Source organism: Equus quagga, chromosome 6 (genome assembly GCF_021613505.1).
Source record: "Equus quagga isolate Etosha38 chromosome 6, UCLA_HA_Equagga_1.0, whole genome shotgun sequence".
In the NCBI taxonomy this organism is placed as follows: domain Eukaryota; kingdom Metazoa; phylum Chordata; class Mammalia; order Perissodactyla; family Equidae; genus Equus; species Equus quagga.
The window spans coordinates 101798925-101818054 of record NC_060272.1 but is presented as its reverse complement, the minus strand read 5'-3'; the positions used below and the strand labels follow the sequence as shown (position 1 = coordinate 101818054).

At 39.3% G+C, this 19130-nt stretch overlaps 1 protein-coding gene across 4 annotated transcripts in view; it reads left to right on the top strand.

Annotated features, from left to right (window-relative positions):
• Positions 1 to 10281: 10281 nt before the first annotated feature.
• Positions 10282 to 19130, top strand: part of CFAP95 (cilia and flagella associated protein 95) — a 68535-nt gene continuing 59686 nt past the window's right edge. Inside the window, exon 1 of one of the 4 annotated variants that reach the window (XM_046664800.1) lies at positions 10282 to 10569. In XM_046664800.1, coding sequence (XP_046520756.1) covers positions 10418 to 10569 — 152 coding nt within the window. In that variant the 5' untranslated portion in view covers positions 10282 to 10417. The remainder of the gene's footprint in view (positions 10570 to 19130) is intronic. The other 3 variants (XM_046664802.1, XM_046664801.1, XM_046664803.1) reach the window with 3 other exon arrangements.

Genomic DNA, 19130 nt, shown 5'->3' with positions numbered 1-19130 from the left:
TTCCCCTTTCCTTTCTTGCTTACTTCCTCCTCTGTTTAGGCTGTGCTAATAAAAGCACAGAACCAAATATATGGAACACAGTAGCCCCACTGTACTCTGCATTGATCAAAGTGAAACACTGTGTACTTTTCCAAGAAGCCTTTTTTAAGGGGATCATGATCAAAGTGATGCACATCCAGAGGTGTCAGCCATAAAAAAAAGATGAAGAACAGTTAGGTTTGTTTACTTCGTTTAGCTGTGAAAAGAGAAGGCATATTAACTCTTTCAAATATCTGAAAGGATCTCATGAGAGAAATAAGACATCTTTTATTTTCCAGAAGCAGAACCAACAGGTGCATCTAGCAAGAAAGTTCATGTTAGCTCAACATAAGATGGAACTTATGATTATACTTGTACAAAATTGGAATGGGCTGCCTTTGTGAAGTGTGAGCGCCTTCCTCTGAGCTCACGTGGAGGGAGGATGAGTATTCTCAGCAGTAGTTTAGACGCCAGGAGTACATTTCTACTTTGGCTAAGATGCTGTACGAAATAACCTTTACTATCCCTTCCAGTGAACTCTGATTCTAGGGTTGTTTATTCCATTATTCTTATAAGTTTAGACAGAAAATAAGAAATTATAGCCATCTGGGAAAAAACATTTAGCCCATATTCTGACTATAATGGACGGAAATTTTACATCACAGTATTGAAGAAATCTTTCAAATTGGTGAATCAGAGTAATCATTGATATATTTTACTTCCAAAATAGTCCTCCTTCTAATAGGTCAAGAAAAAAAAAAGCAATTAATTTTTACACAAAATATTCTCCTCATGCATACCTACACTGGGAGAAAATATGATGCATTTTTCAATAATAATAAGACACAGTCAGAAATAGAAATTTAGTTCATCTTAAATGAAATAGAATAGACACTGGTAAATGAGAAGAGATGATACAGCATGAGCTATATAATTAAATTTAAAATGCATCTCAGGGTAGTTTCCTTTACTATTAAAACTGTAATTCTTGACAGAACTGGATACAGGCCTTTTGAATATTTTTATACAGGGTATTGAGATCTTGATTTTTTTTTCTTAGAATTTTATATGAAAATAAAATCATACTTGTTCTAAAATCATGGCTTTGGAAAACAGAGCATTGAACCTTCCAGTATGGAATAAAAGCTATGATGAAGTGTTTTAGAAATCCAGATACCCTTTTCCATCTCTGGATGCTAGAGTGACATGTGAACTCTGAGGAAGAAAGACTCAAGTCCTCTAGTCCTATCAGGGACAATGGACACACCACAGGGGGATAAGGTTACTCAGAGAAAGGAAAATCAGTCCAGATGGGTAGAGGATGAGAGCAAAAGAAGGCAAAATGTAAGCCAGATGTTCTTCAGGACAAAAATGAAATTTGATCCCAAATGACAAGGCAAAGGGAAAAGAGACCCATACTATTTGACTATATTTTATGAAAGCTTTGGGGTATTGAATTGTGTAAGCTCAGAGGAAATTAACAAGAGAGGAATTTCGAAAACATACTGATAACCTAACATACAGCTACCTAATAACTTTTACCTAGGTGGAAAAGTCATAACATATCCAGAGGAGACAAAAGTTACAGAGGTAAAGGCTAAGCTGAGGAAGTAGTCCTGTAGTCCTAGAGACCAGACTCCTGCAAACAGACAACTATATACATACAGTGTCTGTAGTAGCATGAGAATGAGAACATTCCTTAGAGTCTAAAGATAAGAATATAAGATTGGCTTTGTCTCTTACTAGATGTGTGATTCAGTTTACTCATCTTAGAAATAGAAATGATAATACATACCCACATAGTTTTTGTAAGGGCCAAGTAGGAGAGTATAAGTAAAAATATTTTACAAAGTGATATATGGATGGGATGTCTTATTGTTATCTACAGAGAGTACTGTTGTTTTTACCTATCAGGCACGCTTTCCCCGTATTTTGGAAATAGCAACCTATTTTTCCCTGTAGTTCAATCCCATACTTTCAGTCTAGATTGCTCAGAAGGGGCAGATCTCATCCCCTGTGGGGAGCCCATGACACAGACCAAACTGAGGAGAGTACCACATTACCCCTGGGCCTGCCTAGTGATTTTTTCAGAATAATCACATGTGCCAAGTCAGGCCAGTTGGTGTCTAGGACTTATGTTTGGAACTAGAGGGAAGAGGAACACTTTATGTGTGAAAGAGTGGGGGAACAATGTAAGTTGGTGGCCTTTTGGGGAGGGCTTGCCTGAGAATAAGCTAACCCAAGAAGAAAAGCAGAACGAAGAAATAGAGAAATGGCATCCCAAAGACATCCTCCAGTCCTGGGATTCAGATATGCCTGAAGCCAGAGTGCCCCTGGAATTCCTGGTTACATGAGGCTAAAAACCCCTCTTTTTGTGTAACTAGTTAGATTTGGCTTTCTGTCATTTGTCATCCACAGTGTACTGGCTGAGTCATACGAGCAGAGGAGCTTTAACTGGAAAGCATCAGTACTCCCTGGAAAATCTCTAGACCCAATTTATATTAAAGCAGTTATATGACTACTTCTAAATCAAGCCTAAAAGCTGGGAAATTTTCATTTCCTTCTGCTCTTTTTTCTTTCTCAGACTATGTCTTCCAGTGTTGGCATAATAGAAAGATCTTGAGGACATAGAAAAGTTTCCTTTTGGTCAAATTCTTTCCAAATAGTTTGAATATCATAATTTCAGCCTATCTTTGATCAATACTAATCTTTCATAATGTTTTTGGTTGATGATGTAAAATTCTTCATAATTTTTTAAATTATTATTTATTTACTTTTTCATTCATCAAAAATATATTCAAACTGCTCTAAGCAAGGTCTAGATCTTTATTACTTTTTCTCTTGGGAGGAAAAAATGTAGATTCAGGACAAATAGCAGACTTTTTTAAAAACTAAAAAGTAACTGAGAATTTAGCTAATATTTAATAAATTATGTATATGTTAAACTCAAAACCAGAGATTCTTAACTTGTTTGGTGTGTGTGAAATTGAACTTTTGAGCATCTGGTAAATTCTTTTCTGAATAATGCTTTTAAAATGCATAAAATAATACATAGGATCACAAAGGGAACTGATCATAGTAACTTATCCAAATGCTAAAAGAGTACACAAATTTGTGATATACTATTATATTATACTATTGTATGTGATATAGTATTATATAGTATATATTATATTGTATTTTTTATTAATGCGTTAATTAACAAGATCCAGTATGGATTAGTAACTACCAGAATTTCAAAGTAGTATGAGTATAAATGCTATTTTGGGATATTTGCAACAGCAACAATGTAACAAGAAGATATCTGTGATTTCTATTTGTGACAGAGTCACAGGTATTGCTAATGCTGTTATGGTCTGTTGCCTACATTGATAGTTGAAGGAAATGAGGATTTCAATTAGAGGTTAGCAAAAATCAAGCTGTAATTTTTTTTGTCTGAGTTACAACTTCCAGATTAAGGATACCTGTTCTAAATATTTTCATATAAATGATACATGTTAAATAAAATTTTCAAAGTAAATTTGGAATAAAATGTACAGTCAAATGATATTTTATTTTTTTAAAATTTTTTTTGGTGAGGAAGATTGGCCCTGAGCTAACACCTGTTTCCAATCTTCCTCTTCTTGCTTGAGAAAGATTGTCCCTGAGCTAACATCTGTACCAGTCTTCCTCTATTGTTTGTATGTGGGATGCTGCCACAGAATGGCTTGATGAGCCGTGTGTAGGTCCACATCAGGGATCCAAATCCACTGAACCCTGGGCCTCTGAAGCAGAGGGCATGAACTCAACCACTGCACCAGTGGGCCAACCCCTCAAATGATATTTTAATTAGAAGAAATTTTGAAATTAATTTTGAATTGATTTTTAAAAATTAATTTCTAATTATTTGGAAAATAAGTTACAATTTTCACTATAACTAATTAGTGTTCTATGACATTGAGGGGCAATATTATGTAAAGACTGGGTTGGGAGTCCAACCGACTGTATTCAAATCTTATCTTTACTATTTAGTGGCTGCATGATTTTGGAAAGTCACTTGAATTAAATAAGCCCTATTTTTTTCCCCATCTTTAAAATAGATCTAAAATAGTTCCAACTTCATAAGGCTCCTGTGATGATTAAATGAGATAATATAAATGTTGGAGTGCCTGGTATAGTCATGGCAACTAGAAAGTGTTCAGTGAATGTTGACTTTGCTTTTTCTCGATTATTATCCAGGTTCCAGGCATTGTGTTACACACTGAGGATGCCAAAGTGATGGTGTTCTCAAATCACTCTAGCAGGGAAGACAGACATAAAAATAATTAACTTTTGTACAGTGTGATGGGTGCCATCATAAAACATATTCACGATGCTGCAGGAGCCGAGAGGAGGGCGTGATCACTTCTAGCTGGAGAATGTGGGGGTGGGCAGTGGAGAGGGGGAGGCACACTTCCATAGAGTAGTTGATACTGTGCTGAGTGTTGAAATGAGGTGCCAAACCAGTTTGATTGGTTTTGCTAAGGGTCCACCATCACCCACCCTCAGTTTATATATATGTGAAGGTCAGACTGATGGAGGGGAGGGAGAGCAGTAGTGAGGATTTCTTTGGAGAGAGTTGGCATAATGCTGTAGTTTCCTCTTCTCTTCTCCCCTCTTCATTCAAGCCAAGTGAGAGAGATTTTAAAATTCTCTCTGAGAGCTTGACATGTGTCCCAGGTTTTGGAGCACCTGGTGAGTGGAGCTTATTTCTAGCCTAGAAATGTCTAAAGGTCAGAGACATCCTGGAGGTGTGTATGATGGCAGAGCATGGAGAGGAGCAGCCTGTGTTCCAGGGTTTGGAGGGCACCAAAAGTGCCGAGTGTTACCCTTGGCCAAGAATGGATACTGGAGAGATTACGTGGGCATGAACTCATTTCGAAGGACTCTGCCCAAGAAGTCTGCCTGCTAGGAGGAGGCGACCTCAACAATCAGGAGGATGCAGTGCTCTCAGAAGGCCCTAGAGGAACCCACAAAAGCTACCCATGAGTCACATTTGCACATCCTCACCCAGAGGGCCTTGACACCAGATGCCAAGGTCAGCAGTCAAATGAGACCTTCTTCCCCTTACTTCTCCTCCTTTCTTCAATCCTAGCAGGGCCTGAAGCTGCAGGCTGAGCTGAGGAGGAAGACACAGGTAGTCAAGGTGGGGGAATAATGAAACAGCTGATGCTGCTTCCAATTCCCCTAGACAGCTGGGCTCCACAGTGGACTCTCACCTTTATAGTCCCCTCCGCACAGCACTGCAAAAACACTCCTTTTCTGGCAAACACTATTTGTTAAGTGGTACCTCCAGCTTCCTATGAAAAGAAACATTTCAACTCTCTTTTCCCCAACTTGAACCATGCTCAAAATTGTAAGGAATATGCTAATTAGTCATAGAATGGTCGATAAGAAACTAAATGAGCTCTTGGTCTTGAAAATCCTTATTCTAAGTCTCAGTTTCCTTTATTGTTATTACTTTCAATGTTATCATGTTTGCTTTTAGTCCCCTCATGCCTCTTTAGAAAATGATCCTTCTCTTGAAACTGCCCAAGCCTTCCTACTTTAAAGCAACCTACACATGATGCTATAGAAAGAGATTTAGTGACAGAGGACACAACAACACAAGTCTGACATATGCCAACTGAACACCAGAAACTCAAAATCATGCAAAGCTCAGAGAGTCTCTCAAGGTTCAGGAAGATTTCCAGCTTCTTGCCTAAGCTCCCCACCCTACCCTTGACTGATGACTGTGGGCATCCTCAGCTGTGTGTTTGGCTTACTCAACAACCAGAAACCATCTGCATACATCTGACCCTCTGGGAGAAGCATTTCAGTCACTTCCTTATCAGCCTGCTCACCATGCAGCTGGGTGTGGGTCTTGTGGGGGGGATATGGGAAAATGTCCACTACTGCCAGGAGCAGAAAGGAAACCAAATCCAGCATCTGAGCTTCTTCTCTGGGAGAAAAGGTTCCATTATCCAGATTAGAGACCATGAGAAACAAAGAAAGCCATAGCAATGCTGAACTTAATTTCAAGCACAAACTCCTTTCATAAGAACTGTTAACTGGTAGCTAAATCATCTCGCTCTTGCTGCTACTAAACAATGAAAGCGCCAAAAAACCAAAGCAGCACAGAGGAGAAAAGGAAGAAACCAAGGGCTTAGATCATTTGTGGAAATGGATATTCAGTCTGAATAATTAAGGACATCCAATTTGCAGGATATTAAAGAAATCCCTAATCTACATTTATGCTAGAGCATGTCATTACTTATCCAGGACATTAAAGTTTTATTGTAATAGTTATGGACAATTCTGCCAAAGAATTTCACTTATTGGCTGTATTAGATATCAAAATTAGGAAAATGCTGAATTATAGAATACTATACATTGAATAATTTAAGAAATTAATCCCCCATGCTGATAGTAGGAGTTCAGAAATAATGCCTGTTTCATGACAGCACTTAATCAATACTGGTTAATAATAATGGATTGGGAACAAGTTGATGCCTAATGGGTTCACAGTCCAAATTAGAAGCACAAAGGAATCATACTCAAGGTTAAAATATTCTAAAAAACACCATTGGTAGTAATGAATAGTTAAAGGAAAGAAAAGATTGAAGGTTTCGTCGGAGTTGACTCTTGAGAATACCTGGGTCATTAAGCATGAGCTTATTCACATAAATTTTGGCCCTGGTTTCTAGGTCTTATTATTTTTCTTTCATATTTTTCATATAACTTTGAATTGTACCAGATTCTCTTGGGTGTTCAGCAATGGATTCTGACTCTAAAATCCATACCTCTTCTCAAAGGAGGAAGCGGAGGACAAGGAAAACGGAGAGAAGGAAGGAGGAGAGAGAGAAAGAAGAGAAGAAGAGAAGGAGTAGAGCCCGGAAGAGGAAGGGGTAACCAGACAATTCCCATCCATTTTGACATAGCAGGTGGACTCCAACTTTTTTATATAAAATATTCAAAAGTGAACCCCTAGATGTATATATGGTGAGTAACGAGAGGCTTTTATTCCTGGAGAACTAAAAAAATACTATGCAACCCTTGATTAGGACATAAATACTTAGTTTTTAACTTCTGGGTGTTATACAAGTTAAATACAAGTTTTTAGTATATTTAAACTAGATTCAACATAGAGATAATACAAATTAATTTTCTTATGTAATTTTAAATTTTGTCTCTCAGCTTCATTGAATGATATTTGGTAGAGAGAGGAAATTTTAATGCTGGGGGTAGAATATGCTGCTGGTGACTTTGGAAGGTTCTGAGCAGGGGCTTTTCTGGGAATCGAGGAGACGACTGTTAAGACAGGAAGGGAAAGGAGGTGTTGGAGAGGTTTGCCTCCATGGCCATTTACATCTGGCTCATTTACATCTGTTTTAGGTTTGCAGTCCTGCTCAGGTCTTCTTGGTAACCTCTTTAAGGATCTGATAATTCTAATAAAGAAATACATTAGCCTAGGCTCAGATGACGAGATTCCCGCTTCCTGAGCTGGTCTGCCTGCACTAATCCTACAGAAAAATCCAGTGTGAGCTACCTGAGGTGAAACTTTCCCACTGCAAGACTATTACGGTGAAAGAGACTAATATAAATAGAGGGCATTGCTTTAAGCCCTACACTTCATTGGTTTGATGAAGTTTGAGGAAAACAGGAATAAGTCAAATGTGTTGAGGATCAGTATTTCACATTTATAAAGCATAAAGCTTATTAATGGTTTTTAAATTTTATTTTATTATTTTCTTTTTGAGGAAAATTAGCCCTGAGCTAACATCCGTGCCCATCTTCCTCTCCTTTATATGTGGGACGCCTACCACAGCATGGCTTGCCAAGCGGTGCCATGTTTGCACCCGGGATCCAAAGTGGAACGTGCGCGCTTAACCGCTGCGCCACCGGGCCGGCCCCTATTAATAGTTTTGAAGAGAAAAGATTCTATATGACTACAAAACCAGCGTTATCATTGGTAACATATTCAAATATCTTTCCAACATTTTTCTGATTCAGACTACTAAATTTCGTATTAAAATGTGATAAGATATTCACTAAAAAGACTTTGTAAACAGGCAAAGCTTGAAAAACAATGAGTATACTTAGGAAATTTTACACAAACAACAATCACATTTTTGGGTACTTTTCCCAAATGAAAAGGACAAAATTAGGCTATAATAATAACAGTAATAATCGGGTATAATGATAACAGTGCCTAATAGCTGCTGAGAGGGCTGAGCATCTCTTAGGCACTGTTCTACCTGCTTTCAATGTATTTATTATCTTACTTAATTCTCACAAAACTCCTCTGCGATAAATACCATTTTATTGCTATTTTATTGATAAGGAATCAACAAATCAAAAATTCTACAGAATGAGAATGGAAAGCATCTGAATTTGAGGGTATCAGAGAGTTAATCTCCTACATCCCAACATGAGGATGTTGAGAAGCATTTAGTAGACACAGAAGACAATAAAGTTCATAAAGCTGATATAAAGGGGAAAGAGAGTATAACAAAACAGCATATTCATAGACTCAAAGGCTGTCAGCTTGCCTTGAGGAACTCTGAAATAACAAGCTTCGTTTGTTTTGTTTGTTTTCTTAACTGCTCCTTGGTGCACTGAAAAGCTTTTCAATCTCTGCAGCACCTGTGCACTGCAGAAAGGGCTGGGTCTGGGCAGCTTCCATCTCCAAGCCAAATCAGCCGCACAGACCTGACATGCTGGTTGCACGTTCATTAGGTTGCCACCACTTTAAGCATAAGTAAAATAAACACACGAACAAACAGTGATAGTAACAATGGTAATATTTTTGGAGCAACAGCTATATGCTATGTTTTGATTGGACAGAATTGAACTAAACGTGGATCTTATTTACCTTTTAAAGTTAATTTCTATTTTTCTTTTCATTCCTTCAAGAAGGAAAGAGCTAAAGTAGTGGTCAGCACTGTACTAGCACTTAGCTTAACTGTGGCTGTCGGTAAAATAGGGGCCTTAGCATACCACAGGCACCCACGCTGGGCACCACAGGCCACAGAAAAGCACTTGGTAGTTGTGTGTAATCAAATTTGTGAAAACTGATCCAGAAGAGCACCTTACTATTTACAGGAGTGCCACAATAAATCTTTTGCAAAGGAAAGAATCTATTTGTAATGTGAAATATCTCTTAATTTGTTAGATTTGAATTTTTGTGTAAATGTGGTCTTTTTAAAGTAAGACACTTCTGAAATTTATGGAAGACCAGTAAAATCTAAGGTAATCAAACATGATATTCATTCATTTGTTCATTCCACACTCTGAAACGATGCTATGTACTAAGCACTATGCCAGGTCAGAGGGATGGCCATGATTAAGTCCATTAACGCTCTTAAGGTGCTCAAGTGAGGTTGGGAAGGAGAATTCTGATGCGTTAAATATTCTCTTGGAAAGTCAAAGATGATATAAGTACCTTCCTTCTACAAGACAGCTATCCAATGATTTCTTGAAGGCAATGCCATAGATAATCTTTTTGAAATTTCCTTCTCGCATATAACTCACAACACAATAATGTGATGAATTTATGTTGTCACAAAATAACAAATGTTAAAATGAGGAGAACTTGGCAAGTCTTGGGGAACTGAAGTCCTCGGAGCCCTAACTGTACCTAAAGGTTGGGTCTTTCAGCGTTATACTCTGAAGGGTTCTAAGATTATTGTGTCCATCCTGCCCTCTCCACGGTCCCACCCGCTCCTTCGTTTTTCAGAGGAAGAAAGTCGGGCGGAGAAAGGTTGAGAGAACAGCTGAAATTGGAACCGGCCAGGCTTTTTCATCCTCAGACTTTTTAGCTGATTTGCTGAAAGATTCCGCGCCTCCTCTTTCTCAGAAAAACTGTATAGAAATGACACATGCTAGGGTTTGAGGATTGTTCTCTTGCTCCTCTATAGTTAAATTTACAGAACTTGTAAGTAAAAGGTGTGGTGGCAACAGATGACGGACGGTAAAAAGAACTTTCGCAAGGATAGCTGGAACAGACCCAGCTTCGGGCTCAGGTCCCCTTAGACCTTAACTGACCCGCGGCTCCCCCTTAACTCCGCCCAGCCACTCTGGGGATAAAGTTGGTGGCGAGCGAAACTACAGATCCCAGGATGCAATTCTTTCTCCCCGTTCTCCCTCCATGCAGCCTGGTCTCTCCCCTCGTTGCATTCTGGGAAGTGTAGTTTCCTTTTAATCAGTAGTTACGCTGTCTAGGAAACCAGAACTATTAGATTTGAGGCATCCGCCCCTCCATTGACCCCGCCCTCTCCATTGACCCCGCCCCAGGTTTCTTAGGAGATGAGAGACGCCGAATCTTGGTCCATGCAGGCGGCGCGGGGAGCAGGACAGGGGCAGAGGAAACCCCTCTGAGGTCTGTACTTCGAGGGCGGCCATGCAGAGCTCTCACAGCTCCTGCCAGGATTGGTGCAGCAGTGGGCAATACTGGTTTGAGCTCGGACCCACGGACTTGCTGGAGCGCAAGGGCTCCCTGACCCTCCGCTCCCGTAGCAAGAAATACTCGAAACCGGTGTTGGTGTATTCCTGGTGAGCGAGCTCTCCGTAGTTTCCGGGTGCTGGGGGAGGGAAGGGACCAGGGCGGGGGACGGCGGCGGGTGGCACGGGGTGGGGGGTGGGGGGGTGGAAAGGAAAGAAGAGTAATAGAGGACAATGGGAGAGAGGAGAGAATAAATAAGAGAAGGAGAAAAGAGGAAGAGAAGAGCAGAGAGAGAAGGAAGAGATAAGAAAGAAAAACATGAGACAAGAGAGGGAACTGGGAGAGGAGAGAAGAGAGAAAAAACGAAGGGAAACAAATCTTGAAAGGAGAGATGGACAGGGTGGGAGTGAGAGTTGGGGCAGTGAGGAGCACATAGGAGAGCCCTCCAAGAATGGCTCCCCAGCACACACGGAGAACTGCTGCAGCCAGAAGTCATAGACCACGTACACACAGGATAGACCGCAGGGTGTTTGCAGAGGCTTGGAAATCACGTTTCCAAGACAAGTACCTTCTGATAAAAGGCAAAGTCCACGAAGAGGCCAGGGGCACAGCAGGAGGGAGATGTTTGTTCAGAAGATGGCCTCCAGGACTGCCGTTTCTTGGGGGCAGTGACGCACATTGAGTGATTTGAAAGAGATCCCTAAATAGGACTCTTCTGGCCAGAGATTGCAAACTGGTGTCTCCCACTGGGTAAGGCCAACAGACATAGTTTGTTTGGCATGCCCTGTGTTTACATTTTTGCTTTTAAATTAATTGCCCACATTTAAAGCCAGGAGATTTCACATAAAAATCCAGGATTATGTCTTCTCTTGAAAAGTTGAAAGGCCTGGCAACAGAAGATTTTATTCTTTCTGGCAACTATGAGTGTACTGGAGCTGATGATGGCTAGTCAAGATGAGAGTTCTCTCTCTCTGGAACTTCCCTCATGTAGGTTCTTGCCTGGTCCCAGGAGACATTTACTTTATTCCTCTGCCTTTGACCTTGGCTTGGAATTCACTTAGCAATTATCTTGTTTTATTAAGTATTGCAGTGACCAATAGCAAAACCGTGGCATATAACTGGGAGAAAAACGGGGATTTTTAGGGGAGTTAGGATTCTGTCCTTTGGGTTGATTTTCCTGGCTGCACTGTTGACAGTAGTTACTTTTGGGGTATTTGGAATATTCTGGAGAAGAGGGCGGAAAGAGAGAAATGAAAGAAGTCTCAAATCTTGTCTCCATTAAACTTTTGCTTTTGAGAGAAGATGAATGATCTACAGCTAAGTCCTCCTCACTCTCATGTATTCGTGTAATGTATGTGAGTCCTGAAGTTTCTGCCTTGCACACTGTCTACAGCCTACTCCTCGCTTTCCCACAAGCTTACTCCCCTACTTTCACTTCTCATCACTAAAACTGGCTTTCTACCTATTTGAACTCAGTGTGAGAGATTCTATAGATCTGGAATCAAAAGCTACATTGGGAAACAGAAAATCCTTTTTTAGCTTCATACAGGGCTTACCTCACGGTTCTCAAGCAAAACACTTAGCCCTTCCATGGTTCTGTTACTCCATAAGGATTTAGGTCAGAATATAAATCACTGTTAGAAAGTATTGTTAAAGAGAAATCTTTTTCAAGTGGACAGTGCTTTTGCTCTCTTCTGCACTACGATGCTTTGAAAAGTTGCCTTGTAGGACCGGCCCCGTGGCCAAGTGGTTAAGTTCACGCGCTCTGCTTCAGCGGCCCAGGGTTTGACTGGTTCAGATCGTGGACGCGGACATGGCACCACTCGTCAGGCCACACTGAGGCGGCATCCTATGTGCCACAACTAGAAGGACCCACAACTAAAATATATACAACTATGTACTGGGGGGGATTTGGGGAGAAGAAAAAAAAAAGAGGAAAATTGGCAACAGATGTTAGCTCAGGACCAATCTTTAAAAGAAAAAAAAAAGAAAAGTTGCCTGTGAACATCATAGACATCAATAGCAAACCCACAGAAGGACGTAAATGGGAAGGAGATGAGGAACTTGGTGGGGGGGGGGAAAGGTGGTGTAACACTGAAAGTCATTATTTGTGGATTCTGTATTTGCGAACTTACCTACTTGCTAAAATTTGTTTATAATCTCCAATCAATGCTTGCAGCACTTTCATGGTCATTTGTGGACATGGAGAGTGGCAAAAATTTTGAGTCATCCCACATAGGTTCCCAGTTGAGATCAAAGTGACACTCTGCCTTCTTGTTTTAGCTCTTGTGCTGTAAACAAGTATTCTTTTCATAGTCTATTTAATGCCTCGTTTTTTGCATTTTTGTGCTTTTTGTTGCTCATTTCATTGTTAAAATGTCCCCCAAGCATAGGGCTGATGTACTGTCTACTGTTCCTGAGTGAAAGAAGGCTGTGATGTGCCTAACACAGAAAATATTTGTTGCTTAAGGTTCATTCAGGCTTGAGTTATAGTGCTGTTGGCTGTGAGCTCAATGTTAGTGAGTCAACAATATATATAAAATAAGGTGTCTTCAGACACAAACATGCATAAAACCAGGTTATGGATTGATTGGTTGATGAAACTTTTGTGACCAAAGGCTCATTGGAGCCTCATCCTGTATTTCCCCTAGGAGCAACGGTTCAGTATTTGCTGTGACAACATTATAAAACATAACTACTGGGAATAGTGAGAATCAACTGTAAAATGTGAGAAACACTTGCATTTTTCTGAGCTGGCATCCTTATTTTCCTTCCATATTCAACCAGTCACCAAGATCTGTCCTAAAAAAACTGCACAAAGTTCAAATTGTATAAACTTCCAAATGAATAAGGAACCATGTTGTTTTTATGCATTCTGATCAAAATTATTCACTTTCTATTGACTTATTTTGTTATATATTAAAACTTTTATTGAATTTTAATCTTTTGTCAGTGATTTTTTATTTAATTGATGGACACCTACTATCTAGGGTGGCCTCTCAACTGAGTATTTGATGAATTCGGTCACCTGCACCTACACATTTGCAAGATAAAGTTTGTAACTGGGAGAAATTCTGACTTACCTCTGCTTGTATAGTTTAAACATTTGGATGATTCCTGTGTTTCTCTTTATCTGGCATATAATACAGGTCTGTCTGACTTCACCACACATATTAAAAACAGCTGTGTATAATAGACATGATAAAGTGATGTGCCTAGAATGGTGGTTAGAGGTACCTCTGGTCCATTACTGAGATGAGACACAGCCCAAGGAACCATCTTTTCCTTGCAGCTGGAGTGGTAGATGGAGAGCCATATCACTTGCATCACACCTTGATGCTTCTGGGTGAGAGATGCCTTTTCTAGAAATTGTCTTTCCCTATGAATTCCTGTAGCATTTATTGAGCTATATTAGCAGATGTTTCCATCAGAAATTCTGAGTTGAAGGGAAATATTCTCTTGGGATATCTTCCCACTCATTGGAATAATGGAGTACTAAGAACCAGAACAAACTAGACTTGCCCTTAATAAATTCTCTGTTGTGAGGCTAGTCGTAATATTTATATTGATTTATCTGTTTTTACTCATCTCTTCCTTGGCCAAATTGACATCTGGTAATGAGTGATGATAATTTAAAGTGAAAAAATTCATGTGAATCTCCATGGAGACAGTTTGTGCTCTGGTCTCCATAGTGACACTTAAGAGTTTTGAGTCAGATTAATTTTATTTATTTGTAATTTCAATTACTTTTCTCTCCTACCTAAGCCCTAAATTAAACAGCCTAGGCATTTTATGTTCTCCCCCACCCTCATAATAGGAAGAAAACAGAAAGAGTAAGGGTGGAAAGGAAGAAAAATAAAATGTGGCAATAATTGTGGGGTAAGAAACTTCATAGTTTTAAAGATTATTACACAAAATCAGGGGAAGGAAATTAAAGAGCTTTCTGTGACGCTTTTCAGACTTAGGCCCTATTGTGCTGTTTGAACTGGGAGTTCATATGTATTTAAGGTACTCCACATTCAGAGGAGAGCCCAGTTTCAAGGCACCAGCATGTCATTAGTGTACTTAATTAGAAAATAGAGATGAGTTTTGTAATTTGCTATGTTGATCTTCCTGTATTTAACCAAAAACTTTTTTGGGGACTGACCTGGAAGTGTTTAGAATCCTTCCCATCACTGAGGACCAAGCTAGAGTTGCGTAGATCCTCACTAGTCAGTAATCCCATCTCCTCACATCTCCACACACACTCAAACACCAGAATAAAAACAGAAAGTAAAGCTAAAGCCCCTTAGCAACCACGTTACAGCGGGCCTCTTTGTTAAAATCCATAAATGCTTCCCTTCCCGTCAAGCCTCCATCCTTCTACCTTTAACAACTCAGGCCCTCAATCAAAAGCTTCTCAGCTCTTACTTTCTGCACATTTTAAATAAGTTGGTTGTGTGGTTTCCATACACACAGCATAGAATTTCGAGAGGGGAGAGAAGAGACTTAAAGAGGCTTTCAGGTCAATAATGAGAAGTGAGAAGAGCAAACCTTAGGATGAGGCGTAAGAACACAGTGGGTGCTCAATTAATGTTTATCAAAGAAATAAACAAATGAGCAGGTAGAAAGAACACACACAGGAACCCAAAGGGCACTGCAGGCTGGGGCCCTGTATTTCATACTTTAAAGGCCCTAAGGTAAACAATTACAGCAGAGCACACATCCAATAATAAGACCAGCGTTGGTTTTCACAGCCGTGATCCTGATGCAACAGAAGGACACTGAAGCGTGTTTGGTCTCCTCTGTGGAAATGAGCTTATGACGGTATAATGCATCAGACTACCAATTCATATGATAAAGAATTTAAAAATGGGAGCTAAACTTGTGCTTTTCCTAGTTGCAGTGCATGACTTCCCACGAGGGACTGACAGGTACTAAGAAGATTTTTAGTTAATACAGAGGCAAATGATATTTATACTTTAAAGACATATTTTTATTTCTGAACTCATACTTTAAAAATCCTCTAAATTATAATATCATGTGACTGTTTAAGATGATGTAATAGTAGACCAATGACGTGGAAATATATTCGCCATCTAGTGGGTAGCAGAATTAGAAATTTGCATACACTTCAGATGCATATATAAAATTTATTTTCTAAAACTGATTCTCATAGCTTTTCAACTGTTGGTTAGCAGAGAAAAATTCAGACATGCCAATTAAAGGATATCTCTGTCTCATGAAGTTTAAACAGCTTGTTTTAGGCTAAAATAGTCTCTTTCAGAACAGTGCCCACTCTTTCTGAGTCCTTCCTCCTCTACCTTCTCCTTCCCCCAGTGGCATGTATGTGTGTGTGAGGGACAGAGGTTATGTGATATTTTGGTGGGGGTGGAGTGAGACCCCTGGATCTATGTTTGGGTCCTTGTTCTTGCTCAACTCATCTTTTGTCCGGCTGCTGTACCTGTTGCTGGTGAATTTGTGACTAATACACTTAGTTTGTTGAGGACCTGATGTCTTTGCTTACAGATCAGTTCCATTTTGCCTTTTGCTGGCACTACAGATCCCTGCGAAGGGCTGGTGACCCTACAGCCACTGTGGTAGAGGCACCTCATCCCTCAACATGGCGGCCCTACAGCTGGCCCACTGACACTCAACTTCCATCTAACACTCTCTAGAGAGGGTGAGCGTTATGTCCTGGTTTGCTCAAGACAGTTTACTCTCACTGGCCTGAGACTTCTTAAAAGCTCGTCTTTCATTTTCTAAAGTGTCCGGCTTTAAAAGATAACTTATAAGATCAGCCCACCTGTGCCATATTTGGGAACTTCTGGATCTTGTCGTTAATAGAAGCTTAAGAAATTTAGAGCTTTCATTTCTCAGCAATGCCTGACTTTCAAGAAAATTCCTCACTCGGGATTCAAAAATTCTATTTTGTTAGTAAGAAGTTAATCAGCAATACTTTATTTTTCTTCGTATTTTTGGCAAAGCAGTCTTAATTATTCCCAGGGTAAATGTGGATGCCTCTGATTTATTGGAGCAAAGCTTATTTAAAGCAGTTCAGTAAAGAAATGTGCAAAGGTTAACATTTGAAAATAGAATCTCACTATAAGTAAAAAAAAAAAGCGTGTAATGGATTCTCTCTTTTGTTAAAAAGTATGTGTCTATATGCATTGAAAAGAGACCGAAAGGATGATATTCATCATATAACACAGAATATTTATCACTGGAAGGTGGATTTATGGGCTATTTGTCCTTTTCTTTTTTTGTCTTTGCCACTTCTATGTTTTCCGTAATGAACATGTATTATTTTCATAATAAGAATAAAGTAAAATTACTTAAAAATTTTTGATGTCATTTTCTATAGCTTCTCCCCAGAAGCAAACACTCTGAATGATCTGAATTTAAACACAATACTTCATCTTTCCCAGAGTCTGAGTCACTCTTCACAGTTTTTATGAGTCTTTTTAAAGTATCTTTTTAATTGCTAGTTTATGTTGGGTAAAAAGGATGATGCTATTCCCATTCACTTCATTTAACCACACTTTCATTCTTGTCTGTGTGTTAAAATGGTAGATCCTACGCCATGGTTATTTTTAATCTAGTCCTACATTCTTAATTCTCAGCATACGCACATACTCACAAATGCTTTTGAATGTAGTAGTTTTGGGGGGGAGGCACCTTATTTTCTGTTTTTAAAGATGAATTCAGGAGACTCTTCATCCTTTTGCCCTGGCTACATTTTTCTTTCAATGCTATTCTCTTTTATGAAATTCTAATTGAATTCTTTTTTGGAAAACCAATAGTTATGGAATTGTTGTGCCTTGACCTACATGTGAGGTTTTGCTCAACTTAACTGGCGTTAGTCAAAATAAAACAGTTTTGCTTGCAAGATGAACCCTTGTAATGCAGAGTATTACAGGGCAGGCATTTGCTCACGTGGATGCACTTGAACTAGGACAGAGCATTGCTGTATATAAGTACTTCTGCCTGAGCCAACCCCCTACCCTTGGGGTCATCTCCTACCTGGGCCACAGGAGCCATCAGAGCCCCCTCCTCATCATCTGCTGCTGTAGTCTTTCCTTTCACGGATAGTCACAAGTACTTTTTCACCAAGCTTTCTTTCTCTCACCTCACTGATGTTCCCTTTCTAGGTAAGGGCGTGGGGAGTGAGGGAGGAGATAATAAGACTGTAGGGCTTGGTGACGTTATAATAAGGAGAGGTTCCTCTGTGGACATCAGGATACCCAGGCTCAGGGTTTTTGATAGCATTAGAACTAGTATTGTTAGATAAACTTCTCTGAGTCGGCCTGGGAAGCCACCCGGTTGGTACCATTTTCTGTGTACTAGTAAGACTTCTTTGGGTTGCAAACGACAGATACTCAGCTTGCATTAGCCTAAGGAAGTAAAAGAATGCATTAGCTCACAATGTTCATGGAATGGTTGATTACCAGATAAGAAGAAGGGCAAAGTTACAACTGGAACTTAGGAACAACTGCAACAAGGGATCTAAGTGCAACCAGGTCTCGCTTTGTTTCTCTTCTCTCCTTCTCTTTGTGTGTCTGCTTCATCTTATCATTGAAGACTATGGGAAACATGGCTGCTGCAGTTCTGGAATTTATATCTTACATTTTCATCCCGTAAAGAAAGGTTGGTTTTAAGGAATTCAAAAATTCCAGATCAGATATCCATTCCTGGGCCAAGTATCTGTTTGGGTCATCTGACTGGGCAACGTTAGGTGGAAATATGGCAGTTCTCCAGTAGCCATGGGACAAGATGGATATACCCAGGAGAAAGGAGTGTTAGGCTGGCAATCTTATAGATATCTACTACATCGCGTCCTATCCTATAGATGTCTGCTGTATCTACTATATCCTATAGATGGCTACTCTTGCGGAGGATAAATTCTAAATTCCAAACACCCAATTTTATAGCAAAAGTTTAGACTATAACCCCTTCATTTTTGGAGATTTCCTACATTTGCTATTATTTTGGCTTTAAACTTCCCCCTCCCCAAACCAGCACCCACCCAATGTAGTTTAAAACAATTGACCATAGAAGTAATGGGCAGAAAACAGAAATCTCATGTAGATATTAGATGAATATATCTTTGTGGTGCTTTGAAAAAGTTAGTTCTGAGTAAATTTGAACATTGTGTTACTGTTTTTGATAGACACTAATCTTCATTACAGTTTCCTTTATTTCATCTTGAAATAGAATTGCATTTTAATTCTTATTAGTCACACAGTGTATTTTCTTTATTTTGATTTAACTAAATTTTGATGCATTTCCAAAGATAATTACTTGGCAGAAAAATCGTATGTTTCTTTGGTAAGATCCCCAATCAGATTGTTCCAGGTTCAATCAAAGGGAAGAATTAATATAATGTCATTTATTTATTGAAAAGAATTTAGCCTCCTTCTATAGAAAATGGTAGGAAGAATATTTTGGAATTAAAATGTATGAATGATGTCACAATTTTTTAAACACTTGGAAAAACACTGAGATGCTCAGCTAGGAGCATTAAATGAGCTTTAAAAAATCAGTTTTTAAAAAAATGTTCTTTTTAAGTAAAGAGCTCTTTTTTGAATGGCATTTGTTAAAAATATATATATATATATATTTTTTGAGCCGTTGCTATATTGCAGGCACTCTGCTGGTCTGGGATTTGACAGGGAACAAGACATCTCCCTGT